Source organism: Podarcis cretensis (genome assembly GCF_951804945.1).
Source record: "Podarcis cretensis genome assembly, chromosome: 17".
NCBI classification, from domain to species: domain Eukaryota; kingdom Metazoa; phylum Chordata; class Lepidosauria; order Squamata; family Lacertidae; genus Podarcis; species Podarcis cretensis.
The window spans coordinates 16,149,774-16,176,076 of NC_137187.1; the positions used below are offsets into that span (position 1 = coordinate 16,149,774).

The following is a 26,303-nucleotide window of genomic DNA, read 5'->3' on the forward strand; positions in this document are numbered from 1 at the left end:
ACAGTGGTACCTTGGTTCTCAAACAACTTGGAACCCAAACACTGCAAACCCTGAAGTAAGCGTTCTGGTTTGCGAACGTTTTTCGGAAGCCGAACGTGCTCTGTTTTGAGTGTTACACTTCCAATTTGAGTGCCACACTTCTGTTTTGAATGTTATGCTGAGGTCTGTTTGTTTTTGCTGTTTATTTTGCGTTTTCGCGGTTCTTCTTTGTTTTGTTTTTGTGACTGTGTGGAACCCAGTTCAGCTACTGATTGATTGTGTGACTGCAGTACATTGTTTATTGCTTTCATTTTATAGATCAGTGGTCTTGTTAGATAGTAAAACTCATGTTAAATTGCTGTTTTAGGGGTTGTTTTTAAAAGTCTGGAATGGATTAATCTATTTCACATTACTTTCTATGGGAAAGCGTGCCTTGGTTTTAGAACGCTTTGGTTTTGGAATGGACTTCCAGAATGGATTAAGTTTGCGAACCAAGGTACTTTTCCACACAAACGCCCCCACCACCCAATGCTGAAGCTCCAAGTGTCAGGAAACATTTTTGTTTTGTTTTTGCACTATACATAGTATGAGAACTTGTAAGCAAAACAGACTTGTCACACAAAAAGATACATTTTATTTCAATTCTCTCTCTAAATACAGTTTGGCAGGATCAGTTTTTCACAGGAGCAAATGTATTAAAAAATATTTCATTCCAAAATACTACTCTCTGAGGTAATATTATAGGCACTTTCGAGTAGACATAGTTAGGATTCTGTTGCAAGGCACATATATCTGCCCCCTTTTAAAAAATAAAAATATTTGATCACTGATCTCGGTTTAAAAATTCTAAGGAAAAAGTAATTATGTAACTGAAACACAAATCTTTTTTTTAAAAAAAATAACATTAAAAATAAACCATATAAATCAAAATGTCAGTACTGACAAAGAAAAAGACAGACGTGTATTTGAAGTACCGTATTTTTACATGTATAAGACTAGGTTTCCCCCCTAAAAAATAATGTCAAAAATTAGGCGGAGTCTTATACATGGGGCCATCTCCCCCCATTTTCTTAAATCTGAGTCCCCCAAAATAGGGGGCCTCTTATACATGGGAGCATCTTATAGACGGAAAAATATGGTAATTTAATGGGCAATTCTAGCCTGGTGTCCTCTGCTGAAATCAATGAGCTTTCATACCAAATGATTCTATGGGGTATTCTTTGGGTTTCGAAAAGTAACAGGATTTAGGATCAAGTTTTCCTTTTGGGGAATGAAGGCCTAACTCATAGCCACCCCAAATCAGTGCAATTTACTTGTTGTATTCACTGGTGCATGGGTTTTAAGGGAACCCAGGCCCTGGAACATGGATACCTCAGAAAAGGAAAATGCCAACATGATCTAAGCCAATATGGGGGTTCACAGTGCCACCAAAAGGGGGAAATGTCCTTCTGCAAATTTATGGTGAATTGATTTTTTGAAAAAAGATGTGTTCCACGCTAATCTAGATGCACTTCTTATGAAATACATCTCACTTTAATCACTAGGATTTTCATTCCAAGTAAACAAAGTTAAAAATTGGTGCAGTTATTCCTACAAAACGTCATATATTCAGGAAGCTATAGATTAAGAGTATTTTAAACAAGAGCAAGGATTAGTTATCTTGAAACAGCAAGGTAACTGAATATTTATTGAAAGTTCAACGTGACACCATAAACCGTCACAGTTTGGCATTAAACTGACCCATCAGTCTTTCCAACTTGATTGCTAAGGCCATATCACCCTTGATTGCCAGCTTTCCAGACATGAAAGCCAGGGTTGGCTTTAGTTTGCCTGAAAAGAGAAAAAAAATGGTTTAAAGAACTACAAAAGAGTTGCAAATTGCAGTGCTTCTGCCATGTTTTTCAGTTAAGCAACCTCTCTACTCTTAAGACCAACAATGACATGGATAGCTTTAAATGTGATGTTGCCACTTCCTGTTTTCATAAAAAAGTACGGCATTACAGGTAACTTGTTTAAGGCGTGAACGATATGTTTGCAATTGCACACAGCGCTGAACCCGGAAGTGACCCAGAAACGTCATAACGACATCACTGAAACGTTTTAATAAAGTTTCGTTTTTAAAAAAGGACTATGCTGAAATGGCAAAGTTAACAGCTGAAACACGAGAACCTAATGATGACTGTTTGTGGAGGAATGGAAGCCTTTTTCGGACTACTTAAGGAAATGGTACTGTACGAAGAACTCACAAGCAAGATTTGAATTATGAACAACAGAAGAAATGAGAGACTATAGTATTGTTGTTATGGTATAAGTGATAGAAGGTAGGGTGAGGCAGGAGAGGAAAAAAACCACCATGGAAAATGAGGTGGGGAGTAAAAGAGAGAGAGAGAGAGAGAGAGAGAGAGAGAGAATTATTATATATGTTAAACAGCAGAAAATTTAATAAAAATAATTATTTTTTAAGAAAGACGTCACTGAAATGTCACTAAAAGGACGGAATGGGGGCGGGGTGGAACAGAGCTTTTTCAATGGGTTTCCGATTTCACGCAAGTTCACAATGACCCGGAACGCAAGCCCCGTGCAAACGGGAAGTTGCCTGTATTCTCATTCCAAGTGAGTAAATATAGGGTCACATGCGTGGTGAGGAAGCAAGATCATGCCACACATTGTCCAACAGGCCTCCCCCCCAAAAAAGGCTCTGCACCCCGCAAAAATCGGGGCTTTCCTGCTTTGACCTGAACCCCCCCCCCCACTGCCAGTTTTTAACTCTGCGAGTAGATCGCAGTTTTGCCGCTTTCTGTGCCGCATAGACCTCCCCACACCTCATGGCTTCTTGTGTACTTTTACATGTGAGGAAGCTCCTGTGAGCTCGGTGAAATTTAGTAAACATGCATTTGATTAAATTGCACTGGCCCTGATGATCTGCATCATCCTACCACTTGCTAACTTTACACAGGGGGAGGGGGGTAGCAGGTTTGTTGTAAAATGGTGGTGGTGAAATGGTGAAGAACTTGTTGGCATCCCAAATGTGGAATATTTCCACCAACACTCTTCTCTGCTAGCTCACTTCTAACGCTTCCCGTAGACGGCATCCTATCTACAAGCAGAAAAGAAGGTCCTGGACATATAGGAGACTTTGCTAGCGGTTTCTTCTCAAAGGGTAGAATAAAGAAACTGGAATGAAATACCTAATTCTACACACTCCTGAAAATTTATCAAATGCAAGCAGCTCTATGAGCAGATATATTTAAGATTAGCAAAAGTCCAATGGAATAGCTGAACATGAATACATTTGGCTAAATGAAAGGAGAGTTTTTCCCAATACCTACCTGAAAACATTTTTACAAAGTCAGTGCTGGACATGCTCATAACCACATCAACTTTTCCTGGTGGTTCTCCGCTTCCTACACTGCCACCTTTGTTCTTAAGATCAATATACCATGTTCCTCCTCCTTCACCTAACACAAGAGTAATGCCAAAATTATGCCACGTAAAATTAGACACATTCATTTCTAAGCTGAACAAATGTCAGATAAGGAGCAAAAGCCAATTAAGTCTTTCCAAGAGTTAATGATCCACTGAAATGAATAACTGGAAGTCCAGTGATTTCAGTGGGTCTTCCCAGAGTATGACTAATGTTGGATACCACCCTTTGAAGTTTAAAATCAGTTTCATTATAATCTTTTACAGTGGTATCTCCGGTTACGAACTTAATTCATTCCAGAGGTCCGTTCTTAACCCAAAACCATTCTTAACCTGAGGCGCACTTTCGCTAATGGGGCCTTCCGTTGCCACCGCGCCACCAGAGCACGACTTCCACTTGCATCCCAAGGCAAGTTTCGCTATCAGGAGCATCTACTTCTGGGTTAACGGAGCTCGATACCCGAAGCGTTCGTAAGGAGGACGGTACATAACCCGAGGTTCCACTGTAGTGACATTTCTTTCCCTTAATAAAGGCACTATGCTCCCCTATAACTTCCACTGCCAACCCAGCTTATTCTAACCACTAGAGAAAGAGACTGACTGCTACCTTCAAGAACAGTAGCACACCTGGTAGTAAACAAAACTTTCGTCCCATTCATCACAAATGACTTTTGCTCAATTTTGGTGTAATTGCTATTTTGTTGTAACAACCACATCCCTGTTTTTTATGTAGATGCCCAACCTCTTCAATTTGTGTCCATGTGAACATTCACAAATAAAACATACCCGTGTGTGTGTGTTAAGTAGATTGCCATATTTGTCTTTTCAAAATATTTCAGACAGCACCGAGTGTGAATTGTTTGAAAACTGCCACTGCTATAGGTGTTTTGGCATCTTTTCTGCAAAGTACATGTGCTGGTACTATTGAATGCAGGCCTCTTTCTTAGCAGTGATCCTAGGCCCGCCCAACATAATTTCAGTAACTCTTAAACAGGTATAAAGATTCTTACCAGATAATTCAAACCGATAAATTCCTTGGGTTGACTTTACAACTTCGTCACTGATCGCACCTTTTATAATTTTAAAAGTTTCTGCTACAGGCCCCCCTGATTTCTCGGCAGCAAAATGCACGTGAAGCTTTCCTCTGTCGGGACCTTCAGGTTTAGTTTTGTCAGGACCTTCATGCTTGGGAAGGTCTTGTTTTTTCCCTTCTCTGAAGGTTGGAGTAGCTCCTGTAGGACCAACATTGACCAATAGAGTCAGCAGTTACAAAAGTGTGCACTCAGGAACTCATATCAAACAAGGAGAAAAAGGTTGGCGGTCCTGTGCACTAAAGCAGGGAAAATACTGGAGCAAGGAGTCATAGCTCGGGGGTAGGGGACATGTTTTTTATGCAGGTCTCACATTCAATCCACAGCAAAAAATGACCAATCAGTGAGCCTTTCCCTTGGAGCCTTTCCCAGTGAGCCAGACTGGTGACTGGGAGCGGCTGCCGAGACCATATAACACCAGTCTTGAAAGATCTACATTGGCTCCCAGTACATTTCCAAGCACAATTCAAAGCGTTGGTGCTGACCTTTAAAGCCCTAAATGGCCTCAGTCCAGTATATTTGAAGGAGCGTCTCCACCCCCATCGTTCTACCCGGACACTGAGGTCCAGTGCTGAGGGCCTTCTGGCGGTTCCCTCACTGCGAGAAGTCAAGTTACAGGGACCAGGCAGAGGGCCTTCTTGGTAGTAGCGCCCTCCCTGTGGAACGCCCTCCCACCAGATGTCAAAGAGAATAACAACTACCAGACTTTTAGAAGACATCTGAAGGCAGCCCTGTTTAGGGAAGTGTTTAGTGTTTGATGTATTGCAGTATTTTAATATTTTTTTGGAAGCCGCCCAGAGTGGCTGGGAAAGCCCAGCCAGATGGCCGGGGTATAAATAATATATTATTATTATTATTATTATTATTATTATTATTATTATGTTTGAATGTGATGGAATTCAAAAGAAGAGACATTTAACATTCACCAGGTGCTATACCAGCTTCACTGGCTCCCGGTGGAGTACAGGATCAGGTTCAAGGTGCTGGTTTTAACCTTTAAAGCCCTATATGGCCTAGGAGCCTCATACCTATGGGACCGCCTCTCCTGGTATATTCCCACAGAGGACCTTACAGTCTTCAAATAAAAACATCTTGGACATCCCAGGCCACAGGGAGGTTAGGCTGGCCTCAACCAGAGCCAGGGCTTTTTCGGTTGTGGCCCCGATCTGGTGGAGACTAGGGCCCTGTGGGACTTGACATTTTTCCACAGGGCCTGCAAGACAGAGCTGTTCCACCAGGCCTTTGGCTGAGGCACAGCCTGACCTCCTCCTTTTGTAATCCTCATAGAACTCTTGCCCAATGGTTGCCATTAATTTGACTCTGAATTGATTTTAGAATGAATTGATTTTAGAATGTATTTCAATTAAATGATTATGATTTTATGTAAACTGTGTTATTTTTACTGTTGTTAGCCGCTCTGAGCCCAGCTTCGGCTGGGGAGGGTGGGATATAAATAAAATTTTATTATTTATTATTATTATTATATTTCCATAATCACAGAGAATGTTAGATAAGTAAGTTTGGAAATAATTGTCTAGTTAAATATGACCTCCCAGCCTCTTTGTAGGGCTGTCACGTGCCTTGGAATTAAAACAAACAAACAGAAAAGTCTACTGGGGAAGGGGAACATTTGCAAACTTGAAATGAAAGACTATTGTTATAAAAGTATGGATTTTTAAAAATTGGCATCTGTATTTTTTATGTAGAGCTGTTGCTACAATTTTCGTTACACAATATGAGTGAAATATACAACATCTGTGATTCATGAAGCCCTGTCAATTAACAATGGGTACTTCTGTTCTATTTACTTGGCATAGAAAGGTCTGCAGCCAGGAAAACTGTTCAGGGGGAGCGTAAGAGGCTTTGTTCTGACCTCCGATTTTAGGCCCAACAACATCTGGGTGGGGTGGAGGCAATTATGTGCTTACCTTGTGCTTCCATTTTCATTGCTAGTGTTTCGGGATCCACATCTAAAAAGAAGTCTGGTAGCAAAGGATGACCTAAAAACAGAGTGAAACAATAAATGAAGAAGTCCGTATTTTGTAGAGCAGCATAACGCTATGCAGTTAAATAGATGTGAATGAAAGGCTGAGGGCATCCCCACACCTTAGCTGTTGGTGTTTCCTAGCACAACTGAAGCACAAACATGAAGACAGACTTAGGACTTTACATTATACGTAAGATACCAGAGTACACTTATTGTGTCATAAATGGGACATCTGGGAAGACTTAATACACTCATGGTATTGCAAGCACAAAATACATGGTTTACGGCTATATATTTGTGGACCAGCAAATACGAATGCAATATGCAAGAAAATAAATCTAGATTACCTGGGGCAACCGCATATACATCAAAATTCTGAATTCCTTCTTCTCTCAATAAAGTTTCATCAATGACGAAGTTTCCGGTGAAAGTTTTGGGCTTTGTTAAAATGCAGTATGCGGCATCTGCAAGTATATCTGTTTTCCTGCACTGTTTCTCTACACCAGCTCCTCCCAGCATATCCATTGCAGAGGTATATATAGCTAAAGAAACACACAAAGGAGAGAAGGGATAAGTTAGCAATTATTTTACTGCATCATGCAAGGGGTGAACTAGATGGCCTATACGGACCCTTCCAAGTGTATGATTCTAGACCAGGGGTTGGCAACCTAAGGCCCATGGGCCAGAAGCGGCCCATGGAGGCCGTTTAACTGGCCCACAAGCCACCTCCAAACTGAGCCACCCGCTGATCTATAGCCTTTAGATCAGGGGTCAGCAAACTTTTTCAGCAGGGGGCTGGTCCACTGTCCCTCAGACCTTGTGGGGGGCCAGACTATATTTTGAAGAAAAAAATATGAACGAATTCCTATGCCCCACAAATAACCTAGAGATGCTTTTTAAATAAAAGCACACATTCTACTCATGTAAAAACACCAGGCAGGCCCCACAAATAACCCAGAGATGCATTTTAAATAAAAGGACACATTCTACACATGTAAAAACATGCTGATTCCCAGACTGTCCGCGGGCCGGATTCAGAAGGCGATTGGGCCAGATCTGGCCTCCGGGCCTTTGTTTGCCTACCCATGCTTTAGATATCTGAGGTGGTGGAAGGATCGGTAAAGATTTAAAGTTTATAAAATCTTGAAGTCTAGCCATTGCAGATAATGGGCCAGAAATGTTTAATATTCCATGGAACCGTCACATTCTCTCTCTCTGACCTTGTTCACACATAATGCTAAGCCAAACAACTACTTAACAAGAACCAGCAAGTGTTCAGCTACAGAGAGCCAATATTGTGGTTGTTTCGCTCCTCCTCTGATACGGCTGCTAGTGGAACTACCTGGAGCCAAGCCATGTGCAAATGCAGACACATGGCAGGCACTATTTTCACTCAAAAGCTTGGGACGCGGGTGGCACTCTGGGTTAAACCACAGAGCCTAGGGCTTGCCGATCAGAAGGTCAGCAGTTCGAATCCCTGCGACGGGGTGAGCTCCCGTTGCTCGGTCCCAGCTCCTGCCAAACTAGCAGTTCAAAACCAAGTTAAAGTGCAAGTAGATAAATAGGTACCGCTCTGGCAGGAAGGTAAACAGTGTTTCTGTGCGCTGCTCTGGTTCACCAGAAGCGGCTTAGTCATGCTGGCCACATGACGCAGAAGCTGTACACCGGCTCTCTCGGCCAATAAAGCGAGATGAGCGCCGCAACCCTAGAGTCGTCCAGGACTGGACCTAATGGTCAGGGGTCCCTTTACCTTTAACTTTTTACTCAAAAGCTTACAGTACTTGTTCTCACTAAGCCATAGTTTGGCTTAGCATTAGGCGTGAACCAGAACACACACACACCATTCTCTTTACATATGTATTAACTGGGCTGCATATTAGGTTTTCGTGGCATGAGCAAACTGAAACTATGAAGCAAAATATGAATTTCTGATAATACCAAGCATAAAAATTATCCCCACCACACATAGCAGACTTCTGTCTGAATTTACATAAGAATTATGAAAGCGCTCTCTGCTGAACATAGGGACATTATATTCACACAAAAATGTCACCCCAGGGAAATTATAAGGAAAGGTAATCTTCCTGTGACTGCTTTGGTCCCTCTCCACCTCATCCTGATGGCAGATGTGTAAATTTCCCCAGTTAAGTGTTAAAATAATGGGCTAGTTAAGAGTAGTAACACAAACTCAGATCTGCTCTTCTCATTCTGTAATAATACAACTTAGGTTTATCACAATATAGTTAACAAAATTAGATTCAGATATGATGCAGTGGTAAAGTACATCTGTTAAGCAAAAAAGATGAACTCCTTACCAAATGGGTATACTGTATATATAGGGGACGCACATGGCGCTGTGGTCTACACCACTGAGCCTCTTGGGCTTGCCGATCAGAACGTTGGCAGTTTGAATCCCCACAACAGGCTGAGCTCCCGTTGCTCTGTCCCAGCTCCTGCCAACCTAGCAGTTCAAAAGCACACCAGTGCAAGTAGATAAACAGGTACCGCTCTGGCGGGAAGGTAAGCGGCATTTCTGTGCGCTCTGGTTTCCATCACAGTGTTCCGCTGCACCAGAATCAGTTTAGCTGTGCTGGCCACATGACCTGGAAAGCTGTCTGTGGACAAACACTGGCTCCCTCGGCCTGAAGTGAGATGAGTGCCGCAACCCCATAGTTGCCTTTGACTGGACTTAACCATCTAGGGGTCCTTTACCTTTTTACCTTTTACTGTGCTTATACTGTTAACCTAAGGCTTTGGTCCTATATGCACTTAGTTGAGAGTAGTGTTAGTATTGTAATGTCTCATTCTCACATTGCATAATGTTGTGGGTTGCCTTTAATTACTTAGTTGATGTATGAGTATGGGAACTATTTAAAAGTCTCCTCCCTCTCTCTGCTCTCTCTCTGCTCCTCTGCCGAAGAAGATGGATGTGAGAGTCGTCTTGTTGTTTTGTTATTTGCTTTATAAATAAAACCTTTGATGTTACTATTCCAACCACAGTTGATTGGATGCATTCTGCTGTAAAGGACCGAGTTTACTATCTGCAATTGGGCATTTAATGCTCAGAAGTAGGTTCCACTGGAGTCGATGGAATATGTTCCCAAGTAAACATGCATAGAATTGGGTTGCATCTAAAATAAATAACTATTTTGAAAAAGGTTAATTTCAGTGTGTCTGCTTTCCAGTGTCAGATGGGAGAAGATCAAGCCAGAGCAGCGGTTCTCAAACTTTCTAACCCCAGAACCCAGCTGGGAGGGTTGAAAATTACTAAGTCCCACCTGTCACAAAATGGTGGTGCAGGGGCAAACTCACTGTTTAAGAAACAGTGTCAAAAACAATGTAAATGATAATAATAATAATAACAACAACAACAATACATATGCTTCAGAAGTCTTGAATATTGAAGGGAAACTGCGTATACACTTGAAGCAAATGCAAGACATCATATTCTCTGAACTCATTGAAACAAGAACTAAGCTCAGTCAACCCATCAAAAACATTATATATTTTTAAAAGATATATAAACCTGTTTGAGGCCATAATGCATTGACTGCAACTTCTCCTCTAAATTCTTCTGCCATTCCCAGCACGCACATGGACATTCCATATTTAGAAATTGTATAAGCTAGAATAAGATGGAAAACTAGATTTAGACATCAAAAATGTTCCCTCCTATATGCAGTATGAATTGTTCATATTTCAGAGGAAATCTCTTGTAGCTGGATAGAGGATTGCCAAGAAAGAGACAGGCATTTGGTTGGATATTAGGGGAAACAGATTGCTGATGTAGAGCAAGGTTTCCATTATGTTCTTATCTAAATTATGGTTGTTTTTTCCAAACAGTTTCACAATCTGAATGTTGTAAACAGATCAATTATCTCATAGTCCAACAATGCATTGTGTGAGAAGGACAATGGGACACCTTGCGTCAAAGAACATCACGGAAACCCTGGTTTTGTAAGTGGTGTTAGAAGATTGTCGCTAATATCTGGGCTTGATGTACAACGAGAGAAAAGGGGCTGTAGCTTAGCGGAATAGTGCATTTTTTGCATGCAGAAGGCTCTTATTTAAAAGGATCAGGCAGCAGGTTGTTATAAGAATTTTAAGGTCTCAAATACAGAATAAATATTCATAAATGCACACATATCTAAATATATGAACCATGTGTCTGAAATAGTATCGGGGAGCAATCCTGAAGCCATTCTGACTCTTCCAGATGACCTCAAATATTCCTCTGCAGTAAGGGAGGCAAATGGGGAAAGCCTACCCATTGTCCTTTTGCTTGCAAATCCTGTCTTCAGGGCATTTTTGTGTATGAATAGGGTGAGCCTGTGACCTGGATTCAGGAACTAAAGTATTAACAATCACAAAAGAATGGCCAGACTGCCCCGGTAATGCAATCAGTGACTATTATCCTGGAAGACAGGATTTCTGTTGTAGGCCGCCTCCTCTGCTGTAGACCACCTCCTTCTGTGATGTATGTATGATGTTTTAGGAGGGTGGTCTTGGGCTACAGGGTGGGTAATTTCAAAAGTCTATATAAGGGCTTGCACACCATTGTTCAGAGTTCTCCTCCCTTCTGTGTGTGGTTAATGGGACCCTGTTGCAACAGTTAATTTCCTTTACTAAAGATCAGGCATACTAGCCAAGCCGCTTTGCTTCTCAATATACTGTGGTTGGCCTCTGTTTTCTTCTACCGATAGGGAACCCTTTTATCTATATGGGCTTTGGAATACCCCATAAGGGAAAGGGAGCAGTTTTTTTCTTTAAATGGTGGAAGGGAAAGTTTATCTGCCCAAGACCTAGGGAAGCTGCTGCCAGTAAGATCTGACATTACTAAGTGAAATAGACAAATAGGCCAGATAGCTTCCTTCATCTCCCTCACCCCAATGAGAATCTCTTTCCTACCTTTGTATCTAATGCATGATCTCTCCTGCTCCCCCCATCCCTTATCTCACATTTCTGCCTCTTTTCATGTATTGATAGCAACAGCCCTTCTATAGTGAAGGAGCTGAGAAACTGCTTTCTGAAGTGGCTTAAATCAGATTAAAATTTAAAAATAAACACAGGAACCACTTGAGTGCCAAGGGCCACCGGTTGGCTATTCCTGTTGCACACGAGCACCTGATTGAGAAATAAAGCTTGCCCTTGACATCCAGCCATGACCTAGGAATTGTTTCTGCAGAACGCCATGCAGTTAATGGGACGCACCTTCTGTGGCACTGCATGCCTCGTGTTTCTCCCTGTTAGGCTGGGGGGGGGGGGGAGAGAGACATGTTTCTTCAGCTCAGTCCAAAAAAGGAATGCAAGGTGTCACTATATTAGAACTGGACGCGGGTGGCGCTGTGGGTTAAACCACAGAGCCTAGGACTTGCCGATCAGAAGGTCGGCGGTTCGAATCCCCGCGACGGGGTGAGCTCCCGTTGCTCAGTCCCTGCTGCTGCCAACCTAGCAGTTCGAAAGCACGTCAAAGTGCAATAGATAATTAGGTACCGCTCCAGCAGGAAGATAAATGGCGTTTCCGTGCACTGCTCTGGTTCCCCAGAAGCGGCTTAGTCATGCTGTACGCCGGCTCCCTCGACCAATAAAGCGAGATGAGCGCCGCAACCCCAGAGTCAGCCACAAGTGGACCTAATGGTCGGGGTCCCTTTACCTTTTTAAGGACTATTTGGGGATTAAGTAGAGAAGCTGCTGATGTGAACACAAGGTGCAACGATTTAAAGATTATTTCCCCACAAACTTTCAGGATGCAAGTACAGTGTTACCTTGGTTCTCAAACGCCTTGGCACTCAAAACACCTTGGAACCCAAACACTGCAAACCCGGAAGTAAGCGTTCTGGTTTGCGAACCTTTTTCGGAAGCTGAACATGCTCCGTTTTGAGTGCCACACTTCCATTTTGAGTGTTACACTGAGGTCTGTCTGTTTTTGCTATTTAATTTGCGTTTCTGCAGCTTTCTTGTTTTGTTTTTGTGGCTGTGTGGAACCCAGTTCCGCTACTGATTGATTGATTGTGTGACTGCAGTACATTGTTTATTGTTTTCATTTCATGGATCAATGGTCTCGTTGGATAGTAAAATTCATGTTAAATTGCTGTTTTAGGGGTTGTTTTTAAAAGTCTGGAATGGATTAATCCGTTTTGCATTACTTTCGATGGGAAAGCGCATCTTAATTTTGGAATGTTTTGGTTTTGGAATGGACTTCTGGAATGGATTAAGTTTGAGAACCAAGGTACCATTGTAGAGGAAAAGAAGGGGTAGAAGAGAGACAGCCTTTACACTTCCTTGAGTTTGGAAGAATTTCAATATAAATGAGCATTTAAAACTATACTTACCACAGTGATTTTTGAACCAGATAGGGTTTAGGTTAATCGGTGGGCTAATATTGAGGATATGGCCAATCTTACTCTTTTTCAAATAAGGGAGGCATATTTTAGATCTGGAGAAGCAAATAAACACAAAGGAATAGAGTCAGATTTGCTTGTACTTATATCATGAGCTCTGGTCAGATTTTGGTTTTCATGTGTGTTTCTCTCACTCATTCATTCACTCACTCACACACACACACACACACACACGCCCTTTCATATACAGTCTGGGACTTACAGAAGGCATAATTTTTTATTATGTTTCCATCCCACTTATGAATTAAATTAAATAATAAAATAATAAATAAATAAAACACCCAGAAGTCAATCACTATGAAGGTTATTAGTAAGAGAGGTGGGTGTGTTTAAACTCTCTGCTATTAAACCCAATGGGATTTCAAAAGGGCATAACTCAATACAGTGGCGCCTCTCAAGACGAAAAGAATCCGTTCCGCGATTCTCTTTGTCTAGCGGTTTTTTCGTCTTGTGAAGCAAGCCCATTGACGGCTTAGCGGCTTAGCGCTATTAGCGGCTTAGCGGCTTTTAGCGGCTTAGAAAAAGGGGGGGAAGGGGGGAAAGTCGGAAAAACTCGCAAGACATTTAAGTCTTGCGAAGCAAGCCCATAGGGAAATTCGTCTTGCGAAGCACCTCCAAAATGGAAAACCCTTTCGTCTAGCGGGTTTTTCGTCTTGCGAGGCATTCGTCTTGCGGGGCACGACTGTAATTCTCTTTAGAAATAATGGTTTTTTTAAAAAAAGTAATGTAAAAAGTGGGGGTGTAGAAGCGTCATACACATTGCTCCAGCTGTCTGATTGCTCCAGCTTCACTTTTCGCTCGGTGCGAACAAGATCAACAAACCAGGAAGCCTCAGCCTCATGCTACATCCAAACCAGCGATTGTGGTTTATTGTGCCCCAACAATGCAAACGTGATCACTACCCAACTTGAAGCCATGGTTTGCCATCAGTTTGCTGATTGTGACTTCTTAGAGAGCAACCAGCCACAATCTCTGGTTCAGACTTTATGCAAAGCCACAGTTTCTTGCTTTGTTTACTTCACTTACACCTAGAGAGCTGCAAAGCAGAAGTGGCCAGGCAGCGAGCATCAGAGCATGTTGCTCTTTCCAGATAAACCACAAAAAGCTTGAAGTCCTGGCTTATTGTTATGTGAAAATGCAGCCACAATCAAAACAGTATCAAATTGCTCTCTTTGGAAAGGCACTTCTCTCAATAACTCAAATAGCTATTTTCCTCATTTAACATATTGCAGAATTAAGAGCAAAAAACCCCCAAGATGTTCTCCATAAATGAGAATTGGAACTATCAAAACTGCCTGCATATATTGGTCAGAGATAATGCAACTAAGCAAATAATATATGGAGAAAAATGTCTCTTCCACCAAGAAACCAGTGGACCCAATACATCTGAAACATATCATCAAAACATTCCTCTACGTGTTATAATGTCAAAGGCATTTGCTTTACTGGAGAATTTTGCATGAAGTTCTCTTTTAAAGAAATACATGTTTACAGCTATAAAGGCACATTTTAATGAAACGTAATTAAAAAGTGGAGCAGGGTTAGTAAAAGATATGCCCTGAGCTTCTAGGCTTTCTAGTCAACCAATGAATTTAAGCCATGAGTGATCTTAATAATTAAAGGTGTCAAGGCACAGCTCTAGAGCAAGAGTGATAAGACACAAGAGTTTGCTGAGGACTGCTTCAATGGAATGTTTCAAGAGTGAGAAGGCTCTGTTTTTTGAGCAAATTCTCACAAAAGGAATACTGAAATTCATGGATCAAGTTCTCCATTTAGCATGTCAGTTTTGGATGCCAGTTAAAACTGCCAGATACAGCCTCATGAAACAAACAGTGTCTACATGGCTACATTTCCCCACAACCAGCTACCTACTTCTCAGTAATTTCAATTTCATTAGGGTGGAAATGCTTTTTATCTCTGCAGATGGCAGAACAAACAAAAGTAGTTCTATAGGAGCTACAGGAATGCCTTTACAGACAACCCTTAGGCAAGTATTTTCAAGTTCATAAATGCTGTTGAGCCAGCAGCACACTGCAGAAGCAGTTTACAATGCAGTGATAATGATGAAATGTATTTAGAAACCGATATAGAATTAAGAACATAAAACAGTATTAAAAATGTCAGAGATCAGAAATGAACAGGAGTCACTGAACACTCGACTGAACAATATGGCTGTTGCGTGCTTAGCTTCTCTGCACAAGGGATTCACACAGGTGGGTGGCCACACCCATCTTTCAATCATGTGACACCATAATTGCGTTGTGTGACTGCCAAGTGGGTGCCCCCCCCACCTGCCAAATTGGGCTTGCAACGTCAATCCTGATAAGGATCTAGCCTAGGAAGCCAAAAGGGGTTCTCTATCCCTGGTTCCGAAAGCATAACCTGGAAGCAGACCAAGCACCACAACAGAGGCCTTGGGACAAGAAGGCTGTTCCCTCTAAAATGTTTAGAAGTCCTGGTATGAGAGTTTACCCGCTGTTCCCTCTCACTGTCAATAATGCCAGGCAGTAGCAGTATAAACTCCATTAATATCCAAGGGCTAAAAGGAATAGAGACACAGCTTCCTAACCCCTTTACCCAGGGACAGTCAATGTGGCGGCCTCCAGACGTTCTGGACTAAAACTCCCATCATCCCCAACCATGCGCCATGCTGGCTGCGGCTGATGGGATTTGTATTAGAGTACAGCACCTGGAGTGCAATACGTTGGCTACCTGTGCCTTTCCTCTTCTGCAATAACAAAACTGGTAGCCCAACCTGATGCTCCAGAAATGAGCACCTTTTTCAGTAGCAGCATCCCAGTGCTTGTGCGAGGAGGAGGGGGAACCTTGCTGCTTGCCCCAGTTCAGTTGGACTTGGTCACAGTGATAAGACTCTTAGGATACTGATGTTCCGTTCCACCTTAAAACAGATGTGTGGATTGTTGCATGTCACATGTCTGTTTACACTCCAGCACAGCTTGCTGGGAACTTCCGTTTGTGTGCATAGCTATTGCTTTTGCTGCTTGCTCTTGGACATGAAAGGGAGAAGACATGTTTTTTCATTGTCCTGATATACGCTGAATAAACTGCCTGTAAATATGCTCTCACGGTCGTCTCTTGCCACTTCTGTCTGCGCAGTGTTATTTACTCTGCTGATTAGAGTGTGCTCCAGCTTCTGAAGCTGCAGGTTGCTGTTTCATGCTGAGCCAAGGACAGGAGATCGCTAGGCTACCGGCTGGTGGGCTGGAGCCAGCTGGGGGTTTGCAAATTGTCCCCGTTCCCTTGGAAGCATCCCAACAAACACAACTACGATCAGGAGCAAAGGAGACACAGAGAGAGACTCAAGAGCAGCAAGGACACTGGGAGGGTAAATAAGTGTAAGGTGGGGCCCACAAGAACAATATTAAATATCTAGTTGGATCTGAAGAAGACACTAATTATACAACTAGCTAGCAAAACCGTCATCATCGTGACAGATGGGTGTCTGTGGAGGAAGGTCTTGCAATGGTGCGAAATTAATAATAATAATAATAATGCGCAAATGGACACACTGTTCCCCTCTGTTAGGGCCTTCTCATTGTGCAGGGCTCTGCTCACTGCAGTTATGTCTCCAACTGAGCACTTTGTCATTTCTCCCTGGGAAGAAAAGTAACCATCCATGTTTTTTTTTAAATGCAAGACAGTATACAAGAGGGTACTTGGGGACACTGTGTGGTAGTGACTAGTAGTCATTGCCCCTGGCGACCCCAGCTATTGGGAAGCCAGTCTGATCCTATCTGCACAGGTGCCACCAGGGTTCTGCTTCTTGGCCACTGTGGAGTGTGACAAGATTGTTGAGAACTTGCATATGATGGGAATGTAAAAAGGTGAAATGCTTCTGGGAGATGATATATAATGAGTTGAAAAAAATGTTGAAATATACATTTATAAAGAAACCAGAAGCATTTCTCTTGGGTATTGTTGGAAACGATATAAATAGAAAGGAATGTAAGCTTTTTCTATATGCAGTAACAGCAGCAAGAATACTATTGGCCCAAAAATGGAAGCAAGAAGAATTACCAACAATGGAAGAATGGAGGATGAAATTAATGGACTATGCGGAACTTGATAAACTAACGGGAAGGATCCGAAACCGGCGGGACCAGAAGTTTACCAAGGACTGGAGTAAATTTACGGATTATTTGAAAAGTATTTGTGACGACCAGACGATGTTTGTAGGTTTGCAAGAAGTTCTGTGAGGAATAATATTAGAAATATTGCAAAAATGGAGGAGGAGACATGATATGTTAAGAGATGTAAAGGCAATATTAAGTTAGGAAATGCGTAAGAAGTGATTAAGACGGAGGATTATCAGAGGTGCTGATGGAAGTCCAATAAGAATGTATTTGTGATAAATTGTGTGGTATGTTTTATAATTTTGTATGTTAAAAACCAATAAAAATATTATTTTTTTAAAAAAAGAACTTGCATATGAAAGAGCATTTAAATTAAGGGGGTGGGACAAAGACACTAACTGCTCTCATATCCACTATGGTAGCACTCTTTGAATATCCTTTTCCTCCTCTTACCTGCTAACGCACAAACATTCTGAGCTCGGCAAAGCGAAAGAAAAAGAGGAACATTTTACGGTGCCAAATTGTGTCTGTCAGCTGAGCATTGCCTAAGAAAGGCCTGTGTTACTGGATATACGGCAGTTATCAAAAGAAAGCGGGTGGGGCTGCTGAAAGGCTCGACTTGCGCAAGGTCCCCTCTTACTGCACAAGCCTCTGTGCTGCTCCCACTGAGCCAAGGGAACAGCAGCAGGCCTGGGAATGCGTTTTCTGCACAAGCCCAAGGAAAAGAGCAAGGCAGAAGGAAGTTCAACAAATGAAGCAAGACAAAGAAGATAAGAAAAATATCCTTGCTACAAGTTAAGTTCTTAAAGCAAAGGATTTAAGACTCTCTAGGGCTGTGATTACCCAATCATGGAGTATGACCTCTGTACTAGAAACTGATAATTTCCACAGTACAGCGGTACCTCGGGTTACATACACTTCAGGTTACATACGCTTCAGGTTACAGACTCCGCTAACCCAGAAATAGTACCTCGGGTTAAGAACTTTGCTTCAGGATGAGAACAGAAATCGTGCTCCGGCAGCGCAGCGGTAGCAGGAGGCCCCATTAGCTAAAGTGGTGCTTCAGGTTAAGAACAGTTTCAGGTTAAGAACGGACCTCCGGATCGAATTAAGTACTTAACCCGAGGTACCACTGTATATCTTTGAAAGTAATCACTGCCTTTTATTTTATTTTTTTTAAAAAATCAAGCAAATTTCTACACTTCATGGTGGGTACGGAAGAGAAATGAGAGGAGTTTCAGCAAATGGCAAAAAAAAAAAAGACAAATTTGTATAGGTAAGGCTTTTTACTCCTAATGCCTCCAAGACCACCAGGTACAAGCCATACCTTGGAAGTCGAACGCCTTGCCAGGCAAACATTTTGGTTCCCAGAAGTCACAAACCTGGAAGTGAGTGTTCTGGTTTGCGAATTTTCTTTGGAACCCGAATGTCCGTCAGGTCTTCTGATTGGCTGCAGGAGCTTCCTGCAGCCAATCGGAAGCCGCGCTTTGGTTTCCGAATGTTTTGGAAGTTGAACGGACTTCTGGTTCGGATTCCGTTTGACTTCCAAGGTAGCACTGTACTGTTGTTCCTAGTCACCACATTCTGACTTCTAATTACCCATGCAGAATTTAGCTGGATTCGTTATAAGAATTTAAGGTCTCAAATATATAAAATAAATGGTCATAAATGTACCAGGCAAACATATATACAAATATATAAACCACATGTCTGAAAACAGTTCAGGAAATCAGTCCTGAAACCATTTTTATTCTCCCAAATTGACTTCAAATGTTTCGAAATGGGAAAAACTCCCCATTGTCTCTTTGCTCACTAATCCTGTCTTAAGGGCGTATCTGTGTATGAATAGGGTGAACCTGTGACCTGGATTCAGGAACTGAGTATTTACCATCACAAAAGAGTAGCTAGACTGCCCAGGTAAAAACAATCAGTGACCATTATAAGATACCCTGGCAAACAGGAATCTGCTATAGACCGCCTCCTTCTGTGATGTTTCAGGGAGGTGGTCTTAGGCTACAGGGTGGGCAATTTCAAAAGTCTATATAGGAGCTTGCACACCAATGTTCTGCGTCCCTCCTCCCTCCTGGTTGTGAGCACCCTGTTGCAACAGCTACGGTAGTAAAGATCAGGCTTACTAGCTGCTTTGCTTCTCAATATTCTCTGGTTGGCTTCTGTTATTTTCTCCTACCGATAGGAAACCTACATAAAGACTCTACATGGGCTCTTGGGTACTTCATAAGAGAAAAGGAGTGTTTTTTCTTATAATGATTATCAAATTCAGAATCTTTCTCTCTAAAAGGTCAACAGACTCTAAAGCATCCAGGATTGTATTTTGCCCATAATGTCTCCAATTTGATCCAGTGAACGAAGAATTACTGAGTATACAGAGCTATTTTTAAAGATTCGTTATCCACAAACACTTACGTGAGGTAGGTTCCCCTTGTGTTGGCACTCATCATTAGGTCCACTTTTTTTGTAGGCGTATCCAGTGTGCCAGTTAAAGAGATAGCACTTGCATTGTTCACAAGAACATCTATCCCTGATTGTTAAAAATAAGACATTTACGCATCATAAAAGTCAACCATTTAAAACAACATGCTAATTATTACACAAGGATTAGCCACTTTGAAGGTTGGGGTTTTAAAAAAATATTCAAGCAGGTATATAAACTTTTACAAAATAAATAATTATTTAACACAATTGTTTTGTTATTGAATTAAAAAAAAGACTTTTAAACTGTATAATTAGTGATTACTACACTCAACATGGGACGCGGGTGGCACTGTGGTCTAAACCACAGAGCCTAGGGTTTGCCGATCTGAAGGTCGGCGGTTCGAATCCCCGCGACAGGGTGAGCCCCCGTTGTTCGGTCTCAGCTCCTGCCCACCTAGCAGTTCAAAAGCACATCAAAGTGCAAGTAGATAAATAGGTACAGCTCCGGCGGGAAGGTAAACGGCATTTCTGTGTGCTGCTCTGGTTCGCCAAAAGCAGCTTAGTCATGCTGGCCACATGACCCGGAAGCTGTGTGCGGACAAACGCCAGCTCCCTTGGCCTATAGCGCGAGATAAGCATTGCAACCCCCGAGTCATTCGCGACTGGACCTAACGGCCAGGGGTACCTTTACCTTTACACTCAATGTAAGCTGCAGAATTTAATTTACCTCCAAATTTCTGGACAGCCTGATCCACTGCATCGATAATTTGCTCTTCTTCTCTGACATTGACAATGCATGCTAAAGCCTTTCCTCCAGCTGCTTCAACTGCAAAAGAAGGGCATCACTTAAGTTAAAGAATAGCATACACAAACTAAATACAAGAATACCTCTTTTTTAATATTTAGTTGGAAGCAGTCCAGGGTGGCCGCGGAAACCCAGCCAGATGGGCGGGGTATAAATAACAAATTATTGTTATTGTTATTGTTATTGCTGTTGTTGTTGTTATTATTTTTACTATTACAGTGGTGCCCCGCAAGACGAATGCCTCGCAAGACGAAAAACCCGCTAGACGAAAGGGTTTTCCGTTTTTGAGGCGCTTCGCAAGACGAATTTCCCTATGGGCTTGCTTCGCAAGACGAAAACATCTTGCGAGTCTTGCGATTTTCCCCCCTTTCCCCCCCCCTTTTTCTAAGCCGCTAAGCTGCTAATGGCCGCTTAGCCGCTAAGCCGCTAATAGCCGCTAAGCTGCTAATAGCGCTAATCCGCTAATAGGGATGCTTCGCAAGACGAAAAAACCGCTAGACGAAGAGACTCGCGGAACGGATTCTTTTCGTCTTGCAAGGCACCACTGTATTAATATTAATAATATCACCACTCTCTGCAAGTGAACAGGACCATGGGTGGGAACTGGCACCAGAAATATCCATGGCAAGGTTAGTTACTGGATGCAGCTCTCAAAGGTTGCAGCAGATGGTGGCACTCAGATCATAATCTATGCACCTCTCTCTTGCAAGCTTACTTTCTTCTGCAGCAGTGTAGATAGTTCCTGGAAGTGTGCGATGCGGCACTCCAGTCTTGGCAGCTATCACAATATTTGCCCCATCCTTGGCTGCCTTCAAGGCTATCGCTTTTCCAATCCCACGGCTCGCACCCGTAATAAAGAGAGTGCATCCTGCCAACCTCCTAAAAAGAAGTGATAAGACAAACAGTTATCTTTTAACTACTGAGGATAAATAGAAGAAAATGCAGGATTAGAATCACCTGAAATTGGCAAAGACCTGAAATTCAGTGGAAAACATGCTCTTAAATCCTATTAACTAGAAACCACAAATAACATGACTATAGCTTTATAATTTACCAAGGAATAACATGACTATAGCTTTATAATTTACCAAGGAATAACATGACTATAGCTTTATAATTTACCAAGGAATAACATGACTATAGCTTTATAATTTACCAAGGCTGCCTAGGTAAACGGACCCCTGACTGTTAGGTCCAGTCATGGACGACTCTGGGGTTGCGGCGCTCATCTCGCTTTATTGGCCGAGGGAGCCGGCGTACAGCTTCCGGGTCATGTGGCCAGCATGACTAAGCCGCCTCTGGCGAATCAGAGCAGCGCACAGAAATGCCGTTTACCTTCCCGCCAGAGCGGTACCTATTTATCTACGTGCACTTTGATGTGCTTTCGAACTGCTAGGTTGGCAGGAGCAGGGACCGAGCAACAGGAGATCACCCCGTCGTGGGGATTCGAACCACCAACCTTCTGATCGGCAAGCCCTAGGCTCTGGGGTTTAGCTCAGAGCGCCACCCGCATCCCAGGCTGGATCTACACAGCTATTAAAAAATGCTACCGGGGGGAACATTCTAAAAGCTAACAATGGAAATTATCACTGACTTTGGATTTCAGCTCTACAGAGCCATCTGGTGACACATTGTTATAACGTTATAAATCGACTAGTGTAGCTGAGTCCCCAGTACATTCTATTTTGCATACATTGACTCAATTTGCATAACTGAGTTTATACAATTTGTTTTAACTGCTGCATGGTAAGAAAATGATGACACTGTAGCCCACAAGTCACTTCCAATTCCCAATACTATTCTGATCTTTCCCCTACTCTGTACTTTTCTCAATGCCACTAAGTGCAGGAATGCCACCAGGTACCTCCTCTTCTGGCAACTTAACTTCATCCCAACTGTGGCATCTAAGGCTCACACACAAAGCGATGAAGTTGCTTAAACCAAGTTAGGCCATTGGCCCATCAAGGTCAGTCATGCCCCTTCCTGAAGATGCCAGGGACTGAAACCAGGATCCAGTGGCGTAGCGTGGGTTGTCAGCACCCGGGGCAAGGCAAGTAATTTGCGCCCCATAACCCTGGATTCGCGCCCCCTAACCCTATCCCTAACCCCCAGATGTTGCGCCCGGTGCAGCCGGCCCCCCCTGCACCCCCCACGCTACGCCACTGCCAGGATCTTCTGCATGCAAAGCATGAGCTCTACCCAGTGGCGGAGGAAGGGGGAACGGGGGTGTGGTCCGTCCCAGGTGTCATCACTGCGGGGGAAGTGACAAAATGAGGGGTTTTTTTAAATTGGGTTAACAGAACTTTTTAGGAGTGATGTGGTAGTTTAGGCTTGCAGGTTCCATGCTACCTAAAACAGCAGTGTGGGACTTGCATCTGCCTGCTGCCTCTCCCTCAGCAGCTGAGTGGGAGGCGTTGCAGAGGCTCCAAACGTCGCAGAGGCTTGCCCCACCCCCATCGGCATATTGCCCCGCCCCCATGGGAGTGGATCGCCTCGCCACCCGGCTGCAGGACACACCCCCACACCAGGCACCCAAGCAGCTAGCTACGCAGCTGGCGCCATTGTCGCCTTCAGACAAGTAGATTGTCTATGGTTGCCTGACCCACATGTGAAATGAAGCAAACTTTCTATTATTATTATTATTTATTATTATTCACAAATCAGAAAACACATACTCTTTCAGCTCCTGGAAATAACAACCGAATCATGAATGAAAGATGAAAAGAAAGCTGCAACCCTAAGCACGATCACTTGAAAGCGAACTCCATCAAAATCAGCTGGATTTATTTCAGAGAACATATACTTGGGATGAGAGCATTAACATGAAACATTACCGCTATCTCAGAAATCTAACGTGTGGCAAAGCTCACACTGCAAAAGTGTATTTTGTCCCTTCTGTGCAATCTCAATATTTTTTTTCTGGTGCCTCCACTTTGACTCGTAGTGTGATGGCATTTGTTCATTCCATCCAATGGCTCCCAGACACAATACAAACTGCTTAACACCTCTTTAGAGCAGCAGCTTTGCCAATATATAGAGGCAATGGGGTTATTCAATTAGAGTTCTTACCATGTTGGAGTTATTTAATTTCCATTACCTTGGATGAATAGCAATTCATTTCCTCATTTGTCTGAACTGGGGTCTAATTGATTCCAGTGCCCTTTCAGTGACACCCTCCCATTAACACACACACACACACACACACACACACACATATGGGGTGGGAAGTTAAAACACCACAGGACATCCCACCCTTTTATTACGGGAGAATAAATGTAACACAACATGAGAGAGGGAGGCAATTGGCCTTCCAAGTAAGTAATTTTAGTTCTTACGTATTCACTCGGCAGAGCAGAACCACACTTCCATTTTAAAAAATTGGCAAATGGTCTGAGAAAATTAGTCTCATCCTTACTGCATGTCTCGAAACTGAAGTAATTTTTTTCCCTCTGTTATTGGTATGTAGCAATCCAGAAGTCCAGCAATAGGAGCAGGCAATTAAAAGATTAAATTTGCCTGTTGAAATTCTACTGGCAGCTCAGTCTGGATTCTGCAACCATACAGATGACTGCAACAGTAGGGCTACTTGTAACAATTTGCAATGTGGACAAAGCAAGCCACAACAGGATTCAACCTGTGTTCCGCACAAAATTCACTCGTAATCTTTATGAATGCAGATCACTTGAACTGATAACTGCCGCTCTTCTTTGAAAAATAATTCCTACGCAGTGAGCTCTTTCAGTCAATAAGGCCACATACTTCCCAACTGCTCCATCTTCTCACACTTTTTGCAAGCTGGAATCTTTATAGTCCAAGTGAGGGCAAGACTCCTTATGGCAGGGGTAGCCAAGATGGTGCCCTCCAGATATTGTTGGACTATAACACTCATCATCCCTGGCCATTGGGCCATGCTGAGCAGAGCAGATGGGATTTGAAGCCCATCATAATTGAGGGGGACAGACCAGAATGGGGAATGCTACCGCTGCATTGTTGAATTTTTCACTTGTACCACACACAGTTACACACAGCAGTAGGCAAACAGGCTGCAAAGATTAAATTCTGCAAATCTTTTTCTTATGTACCGCATAACACATCTGTAGGATAACTACTGTGAGATCTGAAATAGCTATGTGTCATGTGCTTAGAGCTCTTAAGTAAAATGAGTGCTACAGTGGACTTGTTATACTTCATAAGGAAGCTCACACAGATAAGAGAAAAATCAATTCCTTAATCACAGAAGAAGAAGAGGAGGAGGAGGAGGAGGAGGAGGTGCATGGTTCTCAATAATTTCAAATAAACACTTCAAGAAGGGGAAATAAAGTACAGTGGTACCTCTGCTTACAAACGCGATCCGTTTTGGGGTGCTGTTCGCACCCTGAAAAGTCTGTAAGTAGAGTGCCGCTACTGCATGTGCGCAAAATGCGATAGAGCGCTTGTGCGCACGTGCAAAGCGCAATCGCTTCTGCACGTGTGGTGAACCCGGAAGTAAACACGTTCACCACATTTGTAACCTGAAAAGCCGCAACATGAAGCAAACGTAACATGAGGTATGACTGTAGTTTCTCATAAAAACTGCTTGGGACAATTTTTTTGCAACAATACACCTAAATAGTGACACGTTACATTGTTGCATGTGGTATGTTACTTAAATGAGATGGTGCAACACAAACTATGCACAATGTTCTAAATACAATTATACCGTAGATTTATATAAATGCATGACAACACTTGCTGTTTTAGCAATAGCCTCTTTCTTAATCACCCCTAGTACAAGAACACACCTTTCCACCAGTGGTGTCGACTGTTTGGTTGCGATGCCCACTAAAAACCTCAAAATCTCCTTTCCGATTCAGGTTCTGACTGCATCAGTATATATGTAAACAAGTGATTTGTTTATTTATTGCCCCATGCACTCCTTTAGATTTTACTGAACCTCATTGGCCAACTTGCTATCCAGTTTGGAGAAACCACTGCAAACCTCTCCACACTTCTGGAAAATCCACCACTGCGAATAGTACTACTGTATGTCATCTTACTAACATTTGGCTACCCGCGCAACTATGAAAGGTTTGCATTGCTGTTTGCAGTATGGAAGGAAGGAGGATGGCATGCTGCTGACAAAGGTTAGGCACACAAGGTCAGGCACACGTTACAGACAGAGGCCACCTACTTGGCTCTGCGTCCTCTCTCTCTCTTTCCTCCCAAGAGGAGCCAGGGTAAGCTGCCGCTGGTTTAGCAGTTGTCAAGTTTTGAGCCTCTGCGCCCGCCCCCCCATGTCTTTCAACAACACCTTGACCTACAGGTCCAGGACCATCTGTTTTGCCCCATCTCCGACCTGACCAGCCCAGGTGTAAAAATGCCGATTTGGGGTTGCCACCTTTGATCTGGCAAAATACTGGGCAGGGCAGGGCAAGTTGGTGGACGGTATTATTATTATTATTATTCCCATTTCTGGGAAAGCTCAGTCGGTACAGCAGTAGACTCTTAATCTCAGGGTTATGGGTTTGAGCTCCACATTGGTGGAGATTCCTGCATTGCTAAATGACCCTTGTGCTCCCTTTCCAAACAGTTCCATGAGTCATGACAATCAATTGCAGCCTAACAGGATGGCCCGCTCGAGAATTTGTCGCACACATACATGAATTTGCGCACCTGTTCAATGCATGACCTTTCACACGCATGCATTTCGAGAAGATCCCTAACTTCGCAGAGAGAGAAAGAGGGAAAAAAGACCTGCAATACAGGACAAAGCTGCTATCAATACAGGACGCAGCATTTTGCATTGAAATACGGGGCAAATCCTGCATTATACAGGACAGGCTGGGGGGGGGGCGACGACCCTAACTGGGGGCGACAGCGCGTGGCGGGAGGAGAGCGGGAGCCCCTCGCAGCTTACCCTGTGTTGGGCAGCATGGCCGGGTCCGGAGGAGGAGCGGGGCGGGGGGGTCCTCTGGGCAGGTGGCAAGTAGCAAAGCCCAGGCCCGGGCGGGAAGGCGCCTTGGTGCCTCGCTCAGGGGGCGCAGCGCCTCGCTCGGAACGCTCAGCGGCGGAGCAAAAGGCGCAACAATCAATCGCGCCAGCTCACTCCGC

General features: G+C 43.1%; 1 protein-coding gene across 1 annotated transcript; it reads right to left on the reverse strand.

The window, feature by feature from the left end:
* Positions 1–590: 590 nt before the first annotated feature.
* Positions 591–26,303, reverse strand: HSDL2 (hydroxysteroid dehydrogenase like 2). Its single transcript, XM_079959592.1, has 11 exons — positions 26,110–26,303; positions 20,929–21,092; positions 20,136–20,234; positions 19,400–19,514; positions 12,813–12,916; positions 10,007–10,105; positions 6,828–7,022; positions 6,422–6,493; positions 4,413–4,634; positions 3,309–3,437; positions 591–1,809 (listed from the first exon to the last, which is right to left on the reverse strand). The coding sequence occupies exons 1-11, from the start codon at positions 26,124–26,126 to the stop codon at positions 1,697–1,699; spliced, it is 1,329 nt and encodes a 442-aa protein (XP_079815718.1). The 5' UTR covers positions 26,127–26,303; the 3' UTR covers positions 591–1,696.

What these genes read in the sequence shown, in the direction of transcription:
- HSDL2 (XM_079959592.1), bottom strand. An exon ending in GGCTGTCCAGAAATTTGGAG is followed by an intron (nt 19,515 to 20,135) that starts GTAAATTAAATT and finishes TTTAACAATCAG; the next exon opens with GGATAGATGTTCTTGTGAAC. An exon ending in CTGGTTCAAAAATCACTGTG is followed by an intron (nt 10,106 to 12,812) that starts GTAAGTATAGTT and finishes ATCTTATTCTAG; the next exon opens with CTTATACAATTTCTAAATAT.